The sequence below is a fragment of the Rhinolophus ferrumequinum genome, chromosome 15, assembly GCF_004115265.2.
Source record: "Rhinolophus ferrumequinum isolate MPI-CBG mRhiFer1 chromosome 15, mRhiFer1_v1.p, whole genome shotgun sequence".
NCBI classification, from domain to species: Eukaryota; Metazoa; Chordata; class Mammalia; order Chiroptera; family Rhinolophidae; genus Rhinolophus; species Rhinolophus ferrumequinum.
In genome coordinates, this window is record NC_046298.1 from 316,606 (window position 1) to 341,594 (window position 24,989).

At 48.2% G+C, this 24,989-nt stretch overlaps 1 protein-coding gene across 3 annotated transcripts; it reads right to left on the reverse strand.

Annotated features, from left to right (window-relative positions):
* Window position 1: 1 nt before the first annotated feature.
* On the reverse strand, window positions 2-22,090 carry ZNF507 (zinc finger protein 507). 3 transcript variants are annotated; one of them, XM_033127240.1, is made up of 6 exons: window positions 21,990-22,090; window positions 12,648-14,746; window positions 11,164-11,284; window positions 7,693-7,807; window positions 2,714-2,848; window positions 2-2,622 (listed from the first exon to the last, which is right to left on the reverse strand). In XM_033127240.1, exons 2-6 carry the CDS (start codon window positions 14,742-14,744, stop codon window positions 2,271-2,273), a joined length of 2,820 nt encoding a protein of 939 aa, XP_032983131.1. In that variant the 5' UTR covers window positions 14,745-14,746; window positions 21,990-22,090; the 3' UTR covers window positions 2-2,270. The 3 variants fall into 3 exon arrangements, with proteins under 3 accessions (XP_032983131.1, XP_032983129.1, XP_032983130.1); XM_033127238.1 differs by lacking the exon at window positions 21,990-22,090 and adding an exon at window positions 21,634-21,782; XM_033127239.1 differs by lacking the exon at window positions 21,990-22,090 and adding an exon at window positions 14,870-17,068.
* Window positions 22,091-24,989: the final 2,899 nt, after the last annotated feature.

Genomic DNA, 24,989 nt, shown 5'->3' on the forward strand with positions numbered 1-24,989 from the left:
TCACGCTTGCCACAACGCGGTCTGGGAGGGAGCAGACTGTCCCAGCCGTGTGGGCCCTCCTACAGGCTGGGAGGAAGCTGGTAAGGACATTCCAGGCCAGAATCACACGAATGTTTAAAGACTGAACTTCTGGGTTACTTTTCTCCCCATGAGCCAGGGGAAATTTAAATTCGTGATTCCAAACGGAGTGTTTAAGTCACAATCAGAGGAAGTGGTTTAAGAAAATGAAGAAAGGTAATGTAAAAACTTCACCATTGGAATTTTGGGGATTTTTTTGGTTATTAGTACTTTCCAAATGATTATATAAAATTAAAGACAAGGAAATTTATAAAAAAATTTTTCTAAGGTTGTTAATTTTCAGAGTAGTATTTTTACAAAGAAACAGAGTCACAGCTACCAGCAATGAAAGGACTGACTGAGGGGCAACAATGTAAGTGATAATAATGGAACCGTTTAAAACATTTTATTTAAATTTGAAATGAAATATAATTGTTTTAATTCTTAAAACAGGAGAAAATGAATGTATATCCACATGCAGCGGATTTGGGGAATATAATTTACTACATATAAATTCATTCTATCTTTTTAAAAACCAGAAAATGGATGAACTCTCATAAATAAATTAAAGCAACCTAAATTAAAGAGCTGCAAAGTTACAATCAATTGTGTTTAAATATCATCATGAAAATGAGATTAGAAAAACAGATCAGACAGTGCTTCAAGATGCCTGGCGCCGCTCAGATCACTCCAAATGCTACCTTAAAATGTTAATTCATTCAATTCACACCTGGACTTTGGGGAGAGAACGCTCCCCTGACTGAGTCCACACAGAACCCCATTAAAAACCCTGCTCTCAGTGTTTCCTGTTTGCCAGAGTCCCGGCCTAGGCTCCAGCAGGCAGCTTCCTGCCGCCAGTTCAGAAACAGCAGCACCGTGAGGGCAGGCACCGTGGCACCCACCTGACTGTGGGCACAACGCATTCAACAAACAATGCATAAATAATGATCAAGCTACAAAACCCAAACAAAAAACCCTGTTCTCTTCACTCAGAAATACATTAAAATACAAAATGTGTAATTAATGAGATCACACCTACTTCCTGGCATTTTAATGTCAGGCCTTCCTGCATGCCAAGAAAATGGAGCTCATTTCCTAGATGGGAGAAACTCCGGAGACTTGCCAAATGCTGTTTGTTCCTAAAAGTTTATAACAACCTGAATTCTCATTCGATTTTAGCCACATTTGGTTTTCCTCTTATGCTAAGTGGAACGACTTACTAAACCCAGGAAGTAAAATCTCAGTAGCAGCGCTCGCCTTCAGGGGCTTCTGGACCTCGCTCCTCTTCCCCCACTGATTTTTATTTTCGATTTAAAACACCTCAATTTCCAAGTTCTGCTGATCAAATGCAAATTTTCGTACTTTGTTGCTTTCCTAGACTCTTTCAGATAAAAGCCTGCTCTAGTTCAGGACAGATGGTTGGGAGCCTTGTGTAACCTTCTAGACAACTGTGGGGATCCGTCAAGCACTGACCAGAACCTTCGGGAAGTACCTGCACTGTGCTCAGTTCCGTTTTCCTCAACCTTGAGATTTGGTTTGAGTCTGGTGGGGATTCACCTATTTCTTCCTGTGCCCACAGGAAATGCTCTGTAAAGTGAGGACAAAAAATTTACTGCTTAAACGCCTATGTACATTCTAAATTTAGATGCAGACGTCTTTTCTTAAGGACTAAAGCAGTATCTCTTAGATTGAGTATATGACTACTTCCCATCCGTTCGGGGAAGGATTTAGGCAGATTATCTCCAAACCCTCTTTTCCTCCCACTGCCTCCCACTTCCCCCAGGAGGCCTGTCATTCCAGAGCTGGCACGTCAGAATGGAGAAGGAAGAAAACCGAGCTCTGCTGAAGACTGTGACCCTTTGATAAGTTTTAGAATAGTTCCTGCAAACCCTTCCTCAACTTTCTGCCTGTGCCGCTCCACTCCAATAAGCTTTTGGTAACAAATGCGCTCAACCCTGAGCAGAGGTGGCAGAGGGTTCATACGGGGTTACATCTCTCCTCCCTCCTCAACCCATTTCCCTCACTCAGAATGTTTAAATATAATGTTACTACCACGTACCCATTGGAATCCCTTTTAGTACATTACAGATTTGGTTCCAAAGCCATGTGTCATTTCCTTAAAAACCACACCAACTATTTCTCTTCTGTCTAGCGGGTCACTGGACGGCCACGGTGAAACGCCTCTAAAGGGCGCCCCTCCAAGGACTGCGTGTCTAATTCGTGTCCAGGGTCGTGCTATGCTCCTTACTGAGGATGATGTTGACAATCTCACCCTCGTGCTCTTTCATGTGATCCAACAGGTTTTCTTTGCTGGTCGATTCGAAACCACAAATACAACAACAGAAGAGTAGAACGCAATACTCCATCCCAGGAGGGGCCGTGCTCGTGGGTTTTTCTGAACTGTCGGCGGTGGGATCGCTCGAGGGGCTCAGTTTCTCACTGTCGCTGGGGGCCTGGGAGACCAGCTCCGGGGGCGACGGCAAGTTTTCTGGAGTTCCAGGGAGGGGACCAGGAATTTCCTCACTGCTGTTTAGTGGAGGCTTTCCCGGGGATTTCCCTAGAACTCTTAAGAAGCAAACAACAAACAGCAAACCTTGAGTTGGTTAGAATGGAGGACTTTCATTTGCTTATACTGAAAAGGGACGGGGTCAAGTACCTGCCACTCTGTGAAATGGCATCGTTAATGGCCTTGTTCACTTGCTCGTAGTTGTAGTTCTGGTCACTCGCATGCTTCCACATGTGGGACTTCAGGGAAGGGGGGTGGCTGCAGACATAGCCACACAACGAGCACCTGAAAGCAGGCACGAGGGGGTCAGCCGGTCCCACAGTGTCACTTCAAACAATGACGACGACACTGGAACTACGAAACTCTTCTCTTGAAGCCTGTGAGGAACTGTATTTCACTGAGGCTAAGGGTCACTGAACCTCAGAGACATATGACTTCAGAGGTTAGAATGTCCTAGAATGGATGGCCTAGAAACAATGAAATAAAGTCTTCTATGCTTAGGAGAACTTATAAGTGTCAAGAGAAATACCCAGATAATTTAGCTGTTAGGGCGTACGTTTTTGACAGTAATATGCTAAATCTACACTCTAAGTTATTTAACCACGCACACACGGAAAAACACACATCAGTGCGCTACCCCACTCTATTCTTTTAGAAAGCAAAACTAATTAGGTAATTTCCAACACGAGCCACGTGCTTATTGGCAGATCCACAGAAGATGGGAGGAGCAGTCCTGAAAAGCTTCAAGGCTTTAGTGCTCATAAATAAAACAGGTCATTAGTAATCTTTAAAAAGCTTCTATTCAAAATAAGAATTGTCTCCCATAACTGGGCACACACAACTCGTCAAGTCTGAAGTTCTTTAAAAACACTCCACTTTCCAGGGACTTTTGGGTGTCCCCTCCGTGTCATCACTGCGAGTGACGGCTGTGTCAGCGTGGGGCACGGTTACAGTAAGGAGCACCCACACACTTATTAACGCCAGTCCACAATGTGACCCGAGTGCGGGGGCTGGACACGTATTCCCAACTGCGTCTGAGGGGTGTCACCAGTTGGGCTTGTCCAGCATGCAGCCTTTCAGACTGGTTTCTCTCCCTTAGGCACGAGTGTTTAGGTTGCTCCATGTTTTCCTTTTCATGCCTTGAGAACTCTTCCTACCGCTGAACAACCCCACTGTCTGGAGCTCCCAGTGTGCTCCTCCATCGCCCACTGACGCACATGGCAGCTCCCAGCTGTTGGCAATTACGACTAAAGCTGCTAGAAACTCATGTGCAGGGTTGTGTGTGGACGTAAGTTTTCATCATTTGGGTAAATACCCAGGAGCATGACTGCTGGATTGTAGGGTAAAATTATGATTATTTTTTTTTTAATAAACTGCAAATGTACTTTTTAAGACATTTTTGTTGACTAATTACAAACCTAAGAAATCAGGTAAGTTGTCTGAACTCTCCTGCACAACAGTTAAGAGACGTGGCCAGTGATAATGAAACACAAAATCAAAATGCCTAATTTTACTAACCATTGTCACCCCAATAAATTTTAATTAAAAAAAAAAATCAAAAGGCCTAAGAGTAAATACAACAGTGAAATCCGCAAGCACTAAACTCTGAATTCTGCACCACCTTGACCTTTCTGGAGGCTGTGGCAGCATTATCTTTCACTCCGTGTGCTGAGGGGTCAGGTCCAAGGCCAGTGAAGCATATTTTTGAACTTATTTAAGAAAACATTGGGTATTTTTGGACTGGCTATTAAAAAACTAAGACACATATCTGGGCAGCTCTTGTATTTAGAGGAAAAAAGGCACAGATACCACTATCCATTTATTTTCAAAATACAATAAACTTACAGAAGCAGAGCCACTTCATAGATGAGAACTGCCGAGGTGTATGGAGAGCTGCCAGTCGCCTCACTGGGCACCCAGGAGCCTGGTCCCGTGCTGAGGGCTCTCCATCCCAAGCCCATGCCGCCCTCTGTCACGCTGTCCCCTACCCTCCACCTGCCATGCTGTGGTTTTGGAACCTATACCAATGGAATTGTTTCTGAAGGAAGACAGGTTCGATGCCCCATACAAGGACACTGGTCACCTGAGGAAAAGTGGTATTTGGGGATGTAAACCAGGGCAATTCTAGACCTGCGACGTTAAACTAAACCAAGAACAGTGTACTATCTGGAAGCTCTGAAGGGAACCTGCTGGGAACCTGCTGGGAACTGGGGTCCATGCTGTAACTACCAGGCATTAGGACAGCTGGTGTGTGCTTTGCATGGAACATTCCTTCATAGAGCACGAGGTGACAAGCGCTACGTCCGGCAGGCCTGGATGGCACTGCATCTTCTCGTGTCTCCTGAGCTGACCCAGGGAGGAAAGCAGTTCTCCTCCTTTAATGAGGGTGGGGCCTCTGACCCGCCCTCGTGACTTCAGGAGCAGAGGAAGGGGACAGGCTGGGTGCTGAATACTTGGCACACACAATCTCCTTCGATCCCCACGAAGGTTTATATGCCAGGAGGTACATCCCCCAGTTACATTTGGGGACTAGCATGCCCAAGGTCCCCAGCTGGGCACTGGATGTGTCCAGCCCAGGCCTGAGACTCTAACGCATGAGTCCCCCCAGTCACTGGGTTGTTCCAAGGCAGCCAACACCGCCTGGGGACCTCAGCTGTGACAGAGTCTGTTCCTGGGCACAGCATCCCTTACATAAGCACTCAGGACAAAGTGCAGTGCGAATAAATTTGGAGATCACACACTGAGACTTCTCTGATGTAACAGGAAAACAGTTCTCGTGGGTGCTGCCCACCGGTAGGAAGACGCTAGCACAACGCAACCACCCTGAGTCGGTGAATTATTTTAAGAACTGAGGAAAACACAGTCCCCAAGACACCCAAAGCTATCAAATTGAGTCTTCAAGCTGCAAGACTCATCTGTCCAGGCAGACGTGAAACTCCTCTACAGAACCAAGGTCAGTCATTAACCTCTGTCCTAAGTTTACCACTGCTGTGTATTTGACAGCTCACTTGTTCACTGCTTGTCTATAAGCTTCATGAAGGCAGGGAAGGTATCTTTTTTATTATGGCAATAGCCTAAGAGCCTAGCACAGCTCTTGGAACATAATATTTGCTCAATAAATGTTTCTCAATGACTGAATGGACAGTCTAATTCTAGACACAGAGAATGTCATTTTATTCTTACCCAGATTGCATGAATTTGGCATGGCATGGCATCAAATTTAAGAATAAAGACACCCAAATTAAAAAGGCAAAGCTTTCTCCTCTTATCAGATGAATCAGCGCTTCCATCACATTCCCCTAAATACTTCCTAGGGTAAATCATAAATGATACACGTTAAATACCATCTATTACTTGCCACCTTCAATTTACGGCATTGAGTTACTGCAAATAATGGTTAAGGACCTTCATTACATTTTTTGGGAAAAATCTTTCTTAGGGGTCCTAGTTTTAAATAAAGAAAATGTGGTGCATATATACACACAATGGAATACTACTCAGCCATAAAAAGATGGAATATTGCCATTTGCAACAACATGGATGAATCTTGAGGGAATTATGCTAAGTGAAGTAAGTCAGATGGAAAAAAACCCCAAACTGTGTTAATTTCACTCATATGTGGAATATGAGTCAAAAAAGAAACAAATGCACAAACAAAACACAACAACAGATTGGTGGTTACCAGACGGGGAGGGGAGTAGGGGAGAGTGAAATGGGTGAAGGGGACCAAATAAATGATGATGGATGGAAATGAGACTTTTGGTGGTGAGTATGCTGTAGTGTATATAGATATGGAATTATAACATCATATACCTAAAACTTATACAAGGTTATTAACCAATGCTACCACAATGAAAAAACTAGACAAATAGCCTTTTTATACCAGGCCACTCTATATCCAAATGATTGATTCCACATCGATAAACAGCTAAGTCCTTCCCCTGGGAACAACCACAAAACAGACATGGCAGCAAGGTGAGACGTCTTCCATCGAGCCATAAGCCTTAACAAACAGATACATTGTCGGAAGAGTGATTATAAAGAAGTCTGTCGGTTAGCAAATTAAGCACAGATTAAATATTTAAAACTACATATAGAAGACCTAATAGTGGCATTTTAAGGCATAGTCTTCTGTCAGGTTTTCATTTACATAGTAATACAGTCACTTTCCCACACTCACCTTTGTCATACCTATAAAACCTGGGGAGAGAGTTAAAACAGGAAACAAGTTTTGACAGGGGGTTAAAAGAGTTCATGCCCACGGCCTAGCTCTCCCCAGCTGAGCTCAGAATGGGAACCATGTCCCATCGTGGCCACAGGAGACCAAGCTGCTCCGTGACGGATGCACGACATGTACATACACAACAAGTAGTTTACTGTCAAGAGGCAGTGTATTTAAGAAATGATTTCTATTTACCAGCCTATCCTAATAACTGAAAATGCCTATATTTTCTGAAAACATACCGTGTTTCCCCGAAAATAAGAACTAGACAGACCATCAGCTCTAAGGTGTCTTTTGGAGCAAAAATTAATAAGACCGGGTATAATATAAGCTCTTATTTTAATATAAGACTGGGTATAATATAAGACTGGGTCTTATATTAATTTTTGCTCCAAAAGACACATTAGAGGTGATGGTCCAGCTAGGGCTTATTTTTGGGGAAACGGGGTATATTAGAATTGGCTTCTGTGAAAAATCAAGTAATGAAAACAAATTAAATGACCTTATGCTACTATACATGATAGAGTAATTTTCAAAAATAGACTCTTTCACAGGGAATTTCACTTCTTTTAAATTTTAAGGATCTTCTGGTGGAACACGGAGACAAGTTGCCGACCTACTGCAAGGTCCTCTAAACACTGAAAATGGCTACGACCACTTATAGGGAACTGAAAGCTCAGAGCTGAGACATTTTCCTGTATTTCATTTAGACAAAATATCTATTGTCCTAAGACTCAAGCTTAAAATTTCTATTTTTTAACAAACTAAACAATACTCATGAAACCGGTAAGTGAAAGTTCTTAGCGCTTAAGCTGTGCTCAAACAAGAGTCAGGAGTTTGTAACTACGTCTACTTTGGTCTTGCAGTATTTCCACAAGCATCAGGACTCTAGGACTGTCACACTCACCTGTACGGCTTATCCGAGTTGTGGATCCGTCTGTGGTTTCTGACGCCAACGTACGTTGTACTTGTATAATCACACACGTCACATCTGTACTGTTTCTGGACTGAAGACTTATTCTCTAGACAAGGCATTTCAGAGTTTTAGTGACATGCTCCGACTAGGTTCAAATGGCAGCATTTACAATCCATTGTAAATGAACAGTCACACCACACAGTATTAACATTTCAATCAAGGCTTTCTCACTGTTTAATAAAGCTACCAAGTTGGAACACAGCCTCACCTGCATCTGGGCCACCAGCAAATATAAACCGAACATCATCTGACCTATGGCCAGACACACGGGGCTGGTTTAGACATACCTCAGACAAAAGTCTAATGTAATGGACTGGAGGCCAGCTGCCCTGCTGACTGTGTAGCAGCTGCATTAACCACAGACGCATGGTTAATTTGAAAGGTGTTAGTCTAATCAATACTGGATATGTCGTCTTGAGAACCACTGATCTGCCAGCGAGCTGTAATTTAATACCATAATCCAATGTTATAAAGTATGGCTACAGAGCATATATCACAAACTTGATCTAAAAAGCCTCATGCTGTTTCAGTCTTGGGTTTCCTTTGTTTATAACTGTCAGCTATCAGTGACAATGGAGGGAAAAGCCAGGGCGCAGTGAAGTGCCACGTAACGCTCATCATTGCATCTCACAACGTGACAGGGTACGGGGACAGAAGCTGGGAGGAGCGTGAACATGCAGCTCATGCAGCTGTGTGACTCAGGAAGCTACCCTATAACTGAAACCGGGAGAGCTCGAGACAACATAGCTGGGACCACATGAAGCAGTCCTAAACACATGCTCTTGATTTCCTGTGTCAGCACTGAGTCCACAGGCCACTCAAAGCCTGCGCTGTATACTCAGGACGAAGCGTGCACAGACGCTGAACATGGCAGAGCAGGGAGAAAGCTCAGGGAGGACACTAACTAGCTCAGTGCACGGAGGTAACCTGGAGGTACAAAAGGAAACCCGCATACTGACATTTGAACAAAACAAAGGAAATCTGTAAGTTAAATGTAAGCTCTTTAAAACTGAAATTTTCTCTTGCCAGGCAGAACACAATGTCCTAATTTACAGGATCAATTTATAACATTAATATACACACCGATCATAATTATAATCTAAGGATTACTCTTAATTGGTAGGTTGAAAACTTGGACTTGATTATAAGTGGAAGTATTCCTAATACAGTTTTAAAAAAAAACCTAAAAAAATGAAGTGTGAAATATTGGATAATGGTTTTCTGCGAGAAATATTACAGATCAATGACAATGAAAATGACAGACGGAAAGACTTAATATAGCACAGACTGATCCTGTGCTACTTCAAGCAACTGTGCCAACGGAAAGAACACTGGGTGCAAAGTTCCAAACCTGGGCCTGGGCCCTGACCTGCCACCAGCACAAGTGACCCTGCAAATGGCTTTACCCAGGAGGACTTCGTCTGGGCACATACAAAATGGGGGCACCAGGAGCTCTCCCAGCGCGGTCACTGAGCCAGAAGTCCCCCCCCACCCCCGCCTGTCTGGGCCTCCCTGTCCTCCTGCACATGTCACTGAGGTGGCCATGCCTACCGCGCTCACAGTGAGTCCTCGGGGCTGGCAACTGTGGTGCACAATACAGACCAATCTACGTGTGAGAGCGCTCTGCCCATGGCTTTGGCAGGGCCGCTGTGACACGCAGACCTTTACGGACACAGCCAGCTGTCCTGGTCACAAAGACAGTGAAACCCCCACTGTGCTCCCAGCAGCCAGGATCCAGCTCAAGCCGGCCGCTCCATGCCTCTGGCAGGATGCACGTCCCAGGTACCATGACCCTGCGCCTCTCAGGGGGGGCTGCCCCCAGCTACCAGTGCTGTGTACTGCACACGTCTCCCCTCTGGCTGAGCACGTTTACTACATGGTTAAACAGGTTTTAAGAAACACAAATTATTGTTACCTTCTTTATGAACTAAAACTTGTTCTTTGGCCCGACAAATGGATTTTGAGAGATCTAACCTTGAACAGATAAAGCCTCAGCGTAGGTGTAAGTATGCAGGGGGTCGTCGTCATCAGAAGGGTCACACACACCATGACAGCGAATGGAGCCAGGTGGGGGAAGGAGTGGCATGCGGCTTAAAATGCAAACACTGGACCCAAGGGGAGACCCATTGTCCACCAGGAAACAATGCTGCAAATGGAGGATGGTGGCCTCACCAGGGCTGGAAAGCTCCAATGGGTTATTTTAATTTTGAGCTGACGTTATAATTTTTTCACTAAAACTGTTAGTTTGTTAACCTATGTGGACAGTCTTATGTCACTGCTTTGGTAGGCGATGCTGGAGTCACTCCAGCCTGCTGTCAACTGCAGGTGGCACCACTGAGCAGGCTGATTCTTTCCTTCTTAGGGATTCTCGGCAAAGACACCAAGGTTTTAGGTTTCAGCGCCTCCTTTCAGGGGCTGTGCAAGCACAACGAGCTACAAAAAAGGGAGGCATCTGGGGCTAGTCAGGGAACCAAACTGAGCTCAGCCAGCTATTGCAGAAGCAGACGCTGTGTCATAAAGTCTCTTTGTCTGGAGAGCTTCACAGGGAGGACAGCTGCTTGACAAGCGGGTTTTGGTGCTGCAGTGGTGTCCAAATCAGTTCTTTCAGAAACATTCCAGCATCAGTTATGCTTTCTGGGGTATAATTTAATGAACATTATGGTGAAACCTTTTGCTCTGCGGTTGTTTCTAACTTTAATTCCCAGGAAATCTAAACAGGAACGCCACCCCAGTATGTTTTATTTCCCACAAACACTGTGCACCACACTCGAGACATTTCAAGCGTACCGATTTAAGGGAGCGGATGCAAGCACGCACAGCTCACGACACTCGCCCTCCCGCCCCACTCGTGGCGCCTGCCTTTCCATGGAAGTCTAACCCGTTCTTCTGATTCCAGCACTCCCTCCTGTCAGCAGCAACACGGCCAACTGCTACGAGCGTGCACATACAAAGACCTGCTGGTGCTTTTGGAGACAATGCAGATGAAACTGGCAGTCATGCTGGTTAAGAGTGGGATCACAGCAGGAGCCTCAGTTAAGGCTCGAGGTGGGGCCTGTCACCTGCAAAGCTGTGTCCTCAGTGCACCCGCTGGCACTTGGGAGGGCGAGAGGCTCTGTTTTTGGGCTGTAGCTCCCCTGGCTCGCTGCATGTCACCTCAGGGTTTATGCTGCACTTGGCTCTCACAGGACAGCAGTTTCCCCATAGTATCTACGCCCATAGTGGAGGCTGAGTACTTACAACCACAGTACCTTACTTAGTGCTTGGAATTTCCTCGGCAACAGAGACAAGATTCCCTCCCACGCCAGCACAAGACAGGAGAATACATGCAGCTCTAATTCCCAAAGTGACCCACAGGACAGCTTAGGGGCCTTTTTCACGGCACAAGCCAGGCAGTGCAGGTACCTTCCTGAGCACGTGTCCCCCCAGCTGGCTCGCTGGACACTCTTGGCTCACTGGGGGTCCCTGTCGACATGGCCGTGTCTGGAACGCTGTGTTGCTCTCTCTCATGGTTCCTCAGCTGACTCTGAAACGGAGAGAAATGAACACACGATTTTCAGTAAACACACTCGCAGTCACGAGGAGGCTGGAGGAGTTAATTGCTTCCACGGCCTGGTACCTAGAACACGTTACCAAGTCTAAAATTAAATGTGCTAAAGATTATTTGACACATTTGACTGTTGATGGAAAGAAATACACTATGGAAATCACGATCTCACCCAAAAGGCAGGCAAGTCCCCTTCTTAGGTTCTCCACAAGGAAGCCACCGCTGTCTCAGAGCCTGTGCGTGGCGTGGGCACCTTCTGAAGCCCGATAGGCCCAGAGCAGAGTCACACGCAACACTCTCACAGCAGCAAGTCCCAGGTGACAGCTGGCCCCCTCCAGTTTGCCTTCAAATATCAACTAAGAGTGTTGGGGAGGCCTCATGGGAACCGCTACTCCAAGGACCCCTTCCTCCCCCACCCCCACCCCTCAAGTCATGGGTACAGCAGCAAAGGAACTCCTGGAAACACCTGGAACTCGCCTGTGCACTGCTTGTCCAGTGGCTCAAGGCCAGTCTGGAATTTCATGAGGACAATCGAATGGGGTGAATGTCACTCGAGGCTTCTTTTCCTGATTACCTGTTCACTACCAGCTAGACCCAACTCTGGGTAATCTGAGAGGAAAAGGCTACATGCCAGTTTTCGCGGTCAGCCCTTGAGGATACTCTTTTTTTTTTTTTAAATTAATTTTCAAAGTCAACTGGCACATTGAAGAGCAAAAGTTCTATACCAGTGACTCAATGAATGCAAGTTTCCTTTGCTAAAGCAGCACTTCCTGCTGGCTGTTGGTTTTAAGGTCGTACAGAAGATGAAAATCACAGAGTAATCCCTGAAAGTCCTCGAAGCACCCACGGAACATAAGCCACAGGGCTCTATTTACACTGCACGGTCTTCATCAAGCGCAGTGACACGGTTCAGCCCTTCTGCAACGCCATTAATCACCACGGCCGCTGGGGCAGCAGCTGAAGGAAGTACCTGCATTTCGGGGCCACGGAAGATGTGGGATTAAATGCGTGTGATCATGCGTGTGCACTGTCGCCCACAGCACATTCCTGTCTAATTCACTCCCATGTACTTTGAAAGCCCTGCATATGTACGAGCCCTCAAGCAGGGAACCGAAGCACTGACACACCAAAGCACGGGCACAGGCTGGGGGCGTGCAGGCAGGGAGTCCCACCCCAAATCCCGCTGCCCCAGGTCAGAGCCCCAGCGTGGGTGCTAAGTACCTGGGGCCCCCGGTCACGCCATGATTCTGGGCCTGTTTGCTGACTGGTCACGGGAGTGGCTGGGCTGGAGTGCCGCGTCCCGACCCGTCCCTGCTCTAACCCCTGGCTCTCCAGTGCTCACTTTGTAATGGAACGTGCCCTCGCAGCGCCGGCACTGGTGCAGCCTGGCCTTGCAGTGGCCGATCATGTGACTCTCCAGGGCCTTGCTGCTGTCGGCGACGTGCTCGCAGATGGGACACTGGTAGGGCTGCCTCTGTCGGTGCACCCGCAGATGCTGCTTCATGTAACCCCTGTTCCCGCTGGCGTAGTGGCACAGGCGGCAGCGGTAGGGCCGCTCTGCGCTGGGGACGTACTCCACGACACTGCCTCCCGGCAGGCTGGGGTCGCTGCTGGGCTGGCACTGCGCGTTGTCCTGCAGCTCCTTCAAGATGTCGTCATCCGAGGCATTCTGGTCCGTCCGTTCCCGCAGCTTCTCGATCACGGTGAGCAAGGATGTGCTGATGCCCGTCTTCACTTGCCCGCCAGACAGCTCCTGCCTGCCCCCTGGGAGTGCCACCAGCGCAGAGCTGCTCTGGCTAAAACCAGTTAATCCACCGGGAGCGTTTCTGAGCGGCGACATCATTTTAGAATACACCGCCAATGTGCTCTCCACCTGCCTCTGCCCGGTGTCTGGATCCAGGAGGCTGGCTCTCGCCCGCTCGGCAGCTCTTATGGGCATGGTGACCAGGGCCTCGGCAGCTAGCGAGTGCAGTCGGAGAGACTCGGAATTGGTCCTCCTGCGGCCCGGGGGCGCGTTCTCATCGGGGTCTAGCCCCTTCCGCAGGAATTCACCGTCTGTACCCTCCGCGCTGCTCCAGCCAAGGATCAGCCCCCCGATGTCCACAGTGCACTTCCCAGCATGAGGACCATCACCTCTTCCTGCGTCACCGCCTTGGGCCTCTGTGGGCGTCAGGCTGCTCCCCTCGTCCATGTCAGCGCCCACGAGGAAACTCCGCCCAGAGAGCGGTTCCTCAGCGCTTGGCAGGCGCTCCACGATCACGTTCACGTGGCCCTGCTGATTAGGGCCACTGCTGACAATCTTCTGTGCTGATGAGAGCAGGCTGTCGGCCGCCAGGCTGTCCTCCGCCTCGGAAATCACCTCGAGCACTTCCTCCTCATGGGGCTCCAGGGCCGCCGCCCCCCCGACACCCACAGCCGCGTCGGCGCCCTGCGCTAGGGGACATGCAGGGGACAGGGGATCTGAACTGCAGATCTGCACCTGCACGGCGGGGCCATTGTGGATGCTCAGCTCGCTGTCTCCGATGGCGATGACCACAGCGTCTAGCCCGCCAGGTGCAGCCGCCGAGGACTCCAGGAGGCCCAGGGGCTCGTTTTCATTCTCAAATATCGGGTAGGAGCAGTCCACTTGCCCGGCATGCTTCCATGCGTGCGTCTTCAGCATTCTCTGCTGGCCGCACGTGTAGCTGCAGAACAGGCAGCGGTATAGGCCGTACTGCTCGTAGGCGTACCACTTGCCCCGCCCAACGTCTGCCACGGATGTGCGGGGGCCGGGGGCTGGTGGGCTGTTCACCCCGACAGGGACGTCAGGAGGCGTTTCACGGCTTGTCTCTGTGGCTCTGGGGCCCACGGAGCTGGAGGGGCTCATGCTCTGGGGGAGTCCAGGCTGAGGACGACTGCTGGCCTCGTCCTCATGGCCCGTTGCCACGTGAGCCTCCAGCTCCTCTTGGCTCTTGGACGTGACGTGGCACTCAGAGCACATGAGCAGCACCTCGTTCTGCTGGCCGTGCTGCCGGACGTGGTCCTTCAGCACAGGGAACGACGGCGACAGAAACTGGCAGAGGCTGCACTGGTAGGACATGGGCTTCCCATCGTTCTGGGCGGGGGCACCTGGGGTGCTGGGTGCCTGCGGGTCCTCGGCCCCTGCGTCGGTGGTAGCAGGCGGCTGGGCCACCTTAGCTGGAACCTCACAGGGCTCTTGGGCTTCAGGAGAGCGCGTTGCACCACTGGAACGTGAGCGTTTTTTCCCAATTAAAAGACATTTTTGTGACTTTTCATGTTCCACGATCTTGCTTAACTTCTGGATAACATGGATTAATGGGTCTGTTTTAGCTTTTCTCGGCTCATCAATTTCCAGGGAACTGATGACGGTTTCAGCAGTCAATACTGCTTCCTGTTCCCCGATATCTGGCACCAACATGGCAACACCGCTTTCTTCCATACCTACGGGACAAGGCACAACAGAAAGAAACACCAGTTAAGACTAACCGCAGGTGTGTGGCTCAGGAAACCTGGACAAGTCGGCGTGAGCTCACCGAACAATCTCTATGGGGGGCGTCAGTTCACCTGGCCAGCCCTGACGGAGACGCAGACTGTTTAGAATTTCTCTTCAGAACGCTGTTCCTGTCAGGATGAGGGCAGAGAGCTTTCCATCCTTCATTTCTTTCTGAAAAAGACTGACATTCTGCTTCTCCCTTTCTTCCCTTCCCTTCCCCTAGCCATCTAGCCGGGCCCAGTCAGTACCCCGTCTTCTGCACAGTTGATGAAAGGATTGCAGCCATTCCCAGGGCCCAGGGAACCACCTCGTTTCTACGAAGTACCACCCCGTCGAGCCAACGTGACTAACAGTTTCTTACCCTAAATATAACTGAACTTTACAAAAATCATACATTTCGGGTCTTTTCTCCACAAACCTCTGGAATTATGAAACTATAGTCATTAACCTATTTTAAAGGGCACAGTTAATTTTAAGAAGTACTGTGCTAACGAAACTAAATAAAAGCAATGATCCTCTTCCTCCTTTTACTTCCTTTGGTTTGTCTTCTTGAAGACAAACCACAAACTATGCTGCGGTTTTTTCCCAGAGGTCACATAAGTGGTCAAGTATCACTCATACACACATATTTTCTTTTTCCTGAAAGGGAAAGGGGCGCCAAAGAAGGACACAGCTGACATGCTACTTGTGGTCCAGGTCCAAACACGCAGAGTTCTCACCGTGGTTTATGTGGCGGACCCAGTTACACATCACGGGCAAGGAAAGAAGTCACGAAACATAAAGTACTTGTATCTTTCAGCCTAAATCTTAAAACTCTACTTCTTGGCAGTCCTTTCATTTCAAACATTTCCTTTGGCTTAAAGTGACATTAATTTGTTGACTTGGGTCACATTTTTAAGTTTAAGCTTATCTTCCAGCAACAAGTTTTGTTTTTCCACATTTTTAGGTGCATTATAGAATCTTACTCACAACGTTCAATAAACGCCAATAAAGTTTTAGTGGAACTGGCCGCAGACCAAAGACCACGCTGTCATTTAATCTGAGCCACAGAATCTGCACTCTTATTTCAGGTGGGTCACAGCCCCCTCCCCCAGGAGGCCCTGCTAAGATCACATCCAAACTCCCACTAGACCCCCCAGAGCTTGGAGCAGCCTCAGCACCGAATGCCTCCCAGCCCGACAGCAGTTACGCTCCTTTGCTCGGATTTCCTCCTCTTTCTGGCACACTAACTCCCTATGCGTAGGTCCATGTCAGGCAAAAGTGCAAACACTTCACTCGTGGCTTCTTTAGTACCACTTCCTCCCTCCTTCCTAACATGTGTCCCTCTCTGCTTTCCTGATTAACTCATGGCAGGAGATGTGTGTCACAGCCTGAACAAGGACACTGGCCAGCTCCCGGAGTCCACTCTCTCCCCTAGACAACCTGAGGGCATCACCTCTCAAAGGATGACAGCGGCTCCTTGAGTGTGCATTTACTACCACATTGCAGACCACGGTTGTCTGTGCTCCAGACCATGTGGCTGCCTGGGAGCTGCACTGTCCACAACAACAAGAGGTCAGCTACACACACCACCAGCTGGGGAAGACCAATACTCAGAATCCAAAGTACGGTGTCTCCTGGGTGCGTATCGCCTTTGCACCACCCTGAAGCTGAAATATCCTAAGTCGACGACTGCTTGGAGTTCTGTTAAATCTGTCTCAAGTAGGAAGAACACGTGCTTTGAAATCTCTACCTTTAACCTTAAGTCACTAAAGAGGGGACCAGCGGCAGACCAATCTGTTTCTTTAGAAAAACACTTTGTGACTTAAGTCACCTTACTGCCCAGGAATTCCACATCTTTAGGCCCAGGGGAGCTGCGGCTCTTCCTGAGACCTCTGACCCACCCCCGTGGGGTCAGTCCCTGAAAGCTTTGTTCCCACTAGTTCACAGTTACGTGCCAATGTTAAATGGGTTAAGGACAGGAATCCTTGAACATTCACTTTCTTGCACCAGATGTGGTTCTAAGCTAAGATCCCCTGCCCTCCCCGCAGGCTGACTGATAACCTGGAGGTTAACAGACTGGATTCCCACAAGACTCACTGCCAAGGTGACTCGCATTATCTTTCTTTACTTCACGACACGACAGGAGGGAGGTAGAGTGGTGCCAACTGCTCCCTGTGCACATCACAGTGCACCTTAAAAAGAAAGGAAAATGTAGGAAGGAGTTCACTTCGCCTCAAGGAAAAGACTCGGACAAATCACCTCGAGTTTTAGAGCTGATGCAAACCTGCAGCCAACGTCCCAATCCTCCCTGGACATGAATGGAAGTGTCTCATCATGGAGGCGGCACACATTTGGGGATAAGTACAGAAATGGCAGCCACAAAACTATGTGACCACATAAAATACACCAAGAAACACCTGAAAAACCAGTTTAGGTACACATGGAAAAATCGATGCACAAGTCTCAGTTAAACAGGTTAGATAAACAGCTCCTGATAAAGCAAACACAGAGAGGGAGTTAAGTTGACCTGAAGGCCAACTCCAAATTTTCACAAAATTTCACTGAGGTCACCAGTGTGCACCTGTATGGGACTGCACGTCAAGTGAAGTAAAATGTATTTGAATAACAGAGACGAAAACAAGGAGGACAAACACAGTCCCACTGGCTCAGTAACAACGGCAACATGGACTGCGCTAACGGGCACACTGGGCATCGCCTCCAAGAGATCCACGCAAATGTCCTTAAAAAATTACCACGGTGGAGCAGGTGGAGAGAGTGGGTAGGAAGGGAGGCCAATTTGTAACTGGAGTGATGACTACCTAGGAGTTCATTACACTATTCTTTCTACTTCTGTAAATGCTTCATTTTTAAAAATCAAAGTTACAGAAAAAATTGTTATCTGCAAGGTAAGCAAAGTACCAGGAAGAATAGGAAAAAATTTAAATTCACAGCATTCACACGAGGTCAGACAATTAAGTTCACGAACTCATCCTAGAAAAAGTGCTACACACCTCACTGCTGAATATCACTACGGTCACCTCTGAAGTCCTCCCCTTGGGAAGCTATGCACCGACGCCAGGGCCTAGTCCACCCTTCAAAGCAATGTTGGAATTCTTTTTCTGGAATGGCCATCAGAGCTGTCGTCATATTACCGTTGATGTCCTGAAGGTCATCAAAATGTCCTCCTTTCAATATTTCCTTTATCTTCAGGTAAAGAAAGAAGTCATTGGGGGCCAGATCAGGTGAGTAGGGAGGGTGTTCCAATACAGTTACTTGTTTACTGGCTAAAAACACCCTCACAGACAGTGCTGTGTGAGCTGGTGCATTGTCGTGATGCAAGAGCCATGAACTGTTGGGAGAAAAGTTCAGGCCGTCCAACTTTTTCACACAACCTTTTCAGTACTTCCAACTAGTAAACTTGGTTAAATGTTTGTCATTCATAATGAATAATCCCTCTGATATCAAAAAAGGGTAGCAACATCGTCAATTCGCGAACTTAATTGTCAGACCTTGTAGTGTAAAACTGAGCTGAGTGAATAAGACAAACATATTTAGAAGTTAAAAATTAACAGCTTTTAAACAATGCAACAATACACAAGGTAAAACAGCCAGAAGGCTTCCGTCAGCAACGAGATCCTAAGAGACTGGAGCTCTTTGGTCTAGAAAGGTAAGCAAAGGCTTCCTGAAGAGGCAAGAGATGCATGCCAGGCACCATCCATCTGCCCCATCTGCCAATACTCAGGAGATCAGAAGGCAGCTGAGTGAGGGCAACGTATTCATTTCCCTGGTCCCCTCCCTCCAGGTCAGCTGGAACTGGCCGTGTTCCCCAACAGAAGGCCATTCTCCAGGTAGGTGCTCTACAAGACGCTCCGGGTCATGGCACTCGTTCCTTCCGACGCTGCCGCCCCTGTTGTTGCCTGTTCAAGCCCAACGCCTTTTTTCCGAGTATATCTGTGGACACATCCCCTTCAGTTCTCCTAATTTGAGTGTACCAATTGCTTTCTTGGAACTTGGTCACATAAGCCTAAGACTGACAAGGAAGGCAGCTCTAACAGTGTTTTACTTGCAGAAGTGAGAACTAGCATGCTGTCTAGAGCTTGGTGAAAAGACCAGCAGGGCCGAGAAGATTTCCTGGGAGAAGACTAGAGGCATCAGCCAAACAAGGGTCTTGTTTGCAGTCTCCAGACTTAACAACATTAGATCAAACATCAAATTGTTGCAATAAAGTTATATCCCCAAACCAGAAAAGTTCTACCACCTTTTCCACTGAGTCTCCAGTCTTTCCTAGACATTAGTATTCCACACGCAAAAGCTCATAATTAACATCTTTTGCAAGAAAAGAGCCAAATAAGCTCAGCCGTCTTTATCTCCTTGTAATTTGCTGTTTGGTTTATTTGCACATCTAATTAGTTCCTTTCGGTTATAGTCAGTCAGTATGGTAGTCACAAGTAAAATCAAGTCGAATGATTCACATGGGCCTGGAGAAAGGCTGTGATTTTTCTGTGTATATATAGACAGTTCACTATGTATAAAGAACCCTTTCTTTCAGACTAAGAATTTGTTCTTTTCCTAGAAAAAAACTTCTTAGAAGTAATGGCAATTCCCCATTCTTTTAGATTATTGTAATTCTAAAATACAGAACATTTATTTTGCTCCAAGCAAAAGAAGTTAGGGGACATAAACTCACGGATTCCTCTCCTAGAGGAACCTCAGTGAGCTGTGCGACCTTAGGCAAGTCAGAGTTTCTGATTCCTCAAGCTGTAAAACAGTATGGTGCTGGATAAACTTTTGTGTCCCTGAATTATAAACTGTCTATAAAGTCTCCCCGAAAATGCTTATACATTATATTTATAGATTTACCTTCCTAATGTAAGCTACAATTCATTTGACTTAAAATCTCCTTATCTTAATGTAGCTATTAATTGCCACTGAGAAAAAACTGAGTATAAACATCACAAGTATATGAATTTCACAGAATAAAATTTCTTAGCTGGCATCTAGCCTGAGATAATATTCTAATTTGGCAGCTGCAATTAAGATGTAAGGTCTAAGCAATGTTAACCAATATTTACCCTGAACACGTACTGGGCACCTGTAACTGCCAAACACTGTGCTAGAGAGCAGGAAGATGAGTGGGAGTCCTCACCCTGGACTGGAGGGCCTGTGCAGATTCTGTACATTACTCATATAATTCCTGGTAGTCTCACAGATATAAAGTAATAAATCGTTTAAGAACTGGAATCCAAGCCTCCCTGATTCTAAATGTATCCTTTCTCAATTCAAGAAGTTTTCTCTTATTTCTCAGTGAGAACAAACATTTAGAAAGTATCGATATTGAAGAGAGTAATAGCCCCTAACAGCTACGTTGTATCAACATGTAAGTGTGATTGATCTTTGGGATAGGCTAGGTGGATGTTACACAACTCTATAAATTAGGAAACACTCAGTGTGTTTATGTGACTTACCCAAAGTTACATGGCTGTTAAGTGGCAGAGCCAGGGTCTTTCAAATCAATTCCTGAAATTAATACAGTCCCTTGGATCAATCGTCAGAATCCAGCAGTGGCCAAGAAGGGAAGTAGGTAGTATCAAACATTTCTCTTACTTGGTGAAACAATGTAATGATTTTCTGGGGCAGTGAAAAATTTCTCACTATTCTCTGTCAAAAACAACTTCAGAGGAAATATTCACACAACCCAATTATGTGATTTAAATTTACATAATTTATCTAACAAGCAGACTTTAGGATTTTGCATGTTAGAAAAAAATAGCTCTGGAAACTTGTCCAATAATTGTGTATTTTACGTTTTAGCTCAGAAGTCATCGAATTGACTCAAAATATTATTGGTTTTACCGATATCACTGTCTAATGAATTAGGAACAAAAATTGTATACTGCTATTTTAATCTTAACTAAAAGTACAATATAAACGGTGATTCTTAAATTTCAAACAGTTCTACAAGCCCAGTGAGCTGAATGGCAGCTTAGAAATGTAAGACAGCGGCCTGCCCTTCTGATGCAGCTTCCTGCCCTGGTCCTGCCCGTCGGCTTATACGAGCCAGAATGAACCTAAAGGATTAAAGGATGCTTATTCGTTTCACCGACAACGCCACTCCATCGCTTATGGTTAAGTTCACCGCCAGGGCAGAAAGTATTTGGTCTTCTCCCGAAGTTAATTCTAAACAAGTTAGTGAGGTACAGGACTAAGGGGCCAGGCTTTCTCTTTAATCAAAGACGCGCCGCGTACCCTGGGCAGAGCGCAGTCCTACGGAAGCCAGCACAGCACCCACTCACGGAGGTGACAAATCAGCAGGCGCCCGATGAGAGACGCAGACGAGCAGCACGCGACCGCCCACTCGGCGACTGCGGACGGCCTGCGGGTGGGGATGGTGGCCTCCGCCTAAGCACTCTGCCAGGCCTTGCACACCCGCCATTCCCTCCGGATGCCCCCGGGGCTTGGGCGGCGGGAGCTTCTCCCACTGACGGGACCTCACCGAGGAGGTTCGAAGAGGCGCCGGCACGGGCTGCTTTCCCGTCCCTGCCTTTCCCACCCCGGCGGTGGCCAAAGGGCTGGGGCGTGAGAACAGCTCGGAGACGCGGCGGGGAGGCCGTCGTCAGCTGCGTCCCCGGGCGTCGGCCGACTCCCGGCCGCGGAGGGGAGGGAAGCGACGCCCGGGCGGCGCGCCCCACCCCGGCTCCCGCACGCCTCGCTGCGGACGGCGCAGCACCGCAAGGGGACGCGGAGCTCGGCGTGTGGCGAGCACCGGCGGGCCCGGCGGAGGCCCGAGGGGAGGGCGCACATGGCCGGCGGCGGCGCTCGCGGCGGGCGGAGGGGCGGCCCCGGGGCGCGGTACCTGCGGTCGGGCGGCGGCTGCTGCTTCCGCGGGCCTCCTCGGGCCGGCCAGGGGCCCCGCGGTGCCCGGGCCCGCGTCCTCTCCCACCTCGCTCCCGCCTCTTCGCCCCCGTTCCCCCCGCTTTCCCCTCCTCCTCAGGAGCTCCAAAATGGCGGCGCTGGGACGGATCACGTGAGCCGCGGGCGGGTCAGGTGACCGAGAGGCGGGGCCTCGCGCAGGCCCCGCCCACGGGCTCGAGGGGTTCGAGGGGCTTGAGGGGCGGGCGGGTGGGCGCGGCCAGGCTCCGGGCGGGTGGTTGGCTCCCCAGGTGGCCGCGCTGCCCTCGGGGTCATCCGGGTCGAGTCCGAGCGCATCACCTGGTGTCTCCCCGCGTCGCCACGTGTGCTGCGCGCCGGCGCCGTCCCTCGGTCCTCCGCAGCGGCCTTTCCCTGGGGAGCGCGGGCCTCTGCAGCGTCTGCGTCTGAATTCGGTGGTGCTTTTGGTTGCGCTGTGCTTTTGGTCGCCGAAACGTAGAGGTCCCGCGCGGTTCCTGGCTCAGCCTCAGGTGTGCCTGGGGAGGGGCAGAGCCGGCCGGGGACAGCTATTGGGGGGCTTTAGCGGGAGAGCGCATCCTGGGGGCTGCGGCCAGACCTGGGAGCTTATTGACCCGGTGGCACAAGCCCGTCCCGAGGGCACCACGGTGGTGGCGTTTGCACCTGTTCCATGGCACACTCACCGGAATCCTAGCAGACCTGTCAGTAGGGTAAAGCGAAGGAAGGCATGCGCGCAACCCGCCGGCTACGCCGGTTTGGGCACGTTGAGAACGACACCGCAGGCTGCTTGGGTCGGGACTGGGCGGGGGAGGGGGGTCACCCACAGTAGGAACAGTCACGCTGAAGACTGGGGGGGTGATGGGCTGGGCTTGTTCAATGAGATGCCTCTGGGGACTTGCAGACAGTGTCTGCAGCAGGCTGGGTTCTCCTCCAGGGGAGAAAGAGCCAACAAAGCCAGTCACCGTTCAGACAGGTCAGTAGTTCCTCAGATCCAGGAAGTATCTCAGCATACAAATTCACCTGAACTTGGGGCTGGAAACCAGCAAAGTTAGAATTCCGCTATTCTACGGGATCCTTTGCCAGATAGCTAAGAAGAAGGAAAAAGAAAGGGTTGAGTAATTGTTTTCAATAAAAGACTGAGCAGGAGGCTAGCATGGATAGGTAGAAGGAAAAACAACCAAGGAAAACCAGAACTACATAAAAGGGAGAAAGTGAGATCAAACAGTTAATGTGCAGGTTTCTTCCCTCCCCTTTGCTACCAACACAAACATCATAGTTCATCACCTTCTGAAGCGGGCTTTTCTTTCGTGATGTCCATGGATTTGAAAGTGGACACACCGAAATCAGAGAATGATTTGATCAGGGGAGAGTGCAGAAACAAAGTGGAGAGATTATAATCCAGGGAAAATAAGGGCATGCTAAAATGAGTGGAAGGAGGTAAGTGACTATATGACGTTCCTGTGCAGTCTCTTCTGGTGGTCACCAGCTGTCCCTGACATTTCCCTTCTAGCACAGGGTTTGATAGGACTCCCTGTTCCTCCTGGCTCGGAGGTGTGGCCTGTGACAGGTGGTGGCTGATGAACTGTGTGCAGAAGTGAGGGGAACCACTTCCATCCTGGGGTGTTTAGTCACCAGTGCAGTGCCTTCCAGAGTACTCCTCCCGGCTGGCCTGTTGACAGTAATGTTTGAAATAGTGGCCCCCCATCAGCCTACATTTCAGGGTGACAGTGAGGGGCTGAGCCCCCCAGCTGACCCACTATGGATACATAAGGTGAGGAAGTCAGTGAGGTTTCCGAGCCATTTGTTACTGCAGCGTGACACAGCCACTGCAGGCCGACACTCCTCCTCTGTTCAGAACCATGGGAAAGAGACTATTCCAGCCAGACAGGAATGTTCAAGCAAGAATTAGGACCTTCCTCCCTGAAGACAAAGTTATACGAGACAGAATCCAACAGAAAAACCTAGGTTACTTACAAAAGCCAGTGCAGCAAAACCTCAGTGTTTCTGTCTCCTATGCAAGAGCTCTTCAGAAAATCACGGTGAACATTTTCAAGTCAGAGGAATGTAAAGACGTTCAGATGTGCTCTCATTGGAGTTGTGGCCATCTCAGCGAAGCTCTCCTAAGCACGTTCCACTTGCCACTGAACGTTACTTATCATGATTTAATTAACCATTCATAGGAAGATTTAGTGTCTCAGGAAACTCGCTTATTCAGTTATCTGGCACCTACTCCGTGGAGTCTGATTCTGTCTCCAGATGGGTAATTGTCCAGATAACTGAGTTCCTATCTTCACACATCTCTTTATTCCACTTTGGGATCGTTAATTGGTTGACGAGGTTAAAGGTTTTGCTTCTTCTCCAAGTATCAGAGGTCTGTATCTTCCAAAGTGGCCAAGGAGTCTGGTGATACGTGTGGTTTGCGTGACAATTTACAGCAGAGCACTGGTTAACTTTTGGGAACACTAAAGCGTGCACTGAGTAAGCAGCCAGGAGATGACTGGTTGGAAGGTGAATGAGATGCCAGACCAATTGAAACTTGAGAAGACCAATTTGTTCCCAGCAATGTTCCTTGTGCAGGATACCTGGTCTGTGGTGTAATGAGATTAGAGTAGGTTTCTTTTGAAGGGATTAGTCATGTAAGTCTTTGGCACAGCACAGAAAATTGGAGGAGGCATATTAGCCCATATTTCTTTTAGTTGTAATTTTTATTATGACCTTTAAAAAATATACTTTGAATATACTGCGTCGAAAATGGATGGATAGTGGAAGTGTGAGAGGAGGCAGGAGGGCTAAGAGGGAGTGGCGCTGTGAACTGAGAAGAGAAACGCAAACGTTTATCCTGACTTCCTGTTTAGCTCCTGTGGGGCTGTGAGCAGGTGGGCTCCATCTTTCTGATGTTTTCATCCTGCCTGTAAACAACATGTTCACTTTCTCCTTTTTCTGAGGTTCAGATGTCTAGTGTATGGAGACATGGAGTTTAATTATAGGAATCCTCTGGGTTCAAAATGAGACTTGGTCATTAAGAATAATGCCAAGGCTTGATTGCATTAATGAATGAAAAGATTGCTTGATGTAAGTCAGAAGGAATGTAAGATTAAAAGACATGATATATTGTTATATATACAGCTGTCAGTAATAAATTAACATTAGCTCTGGGTTCTTTACACTTTGCATCCTGAATATACAGCCTGAAATACTTCATAATTATACTTCAGGTCTCAGGAATCATCATAAATTACCCATCTGGCGTTCATTGTCTGCTAAAAGCCAGGGACCTACATTATTTCAGCAGCACGTCGACATCTAAAACGTTTGATGCTACGA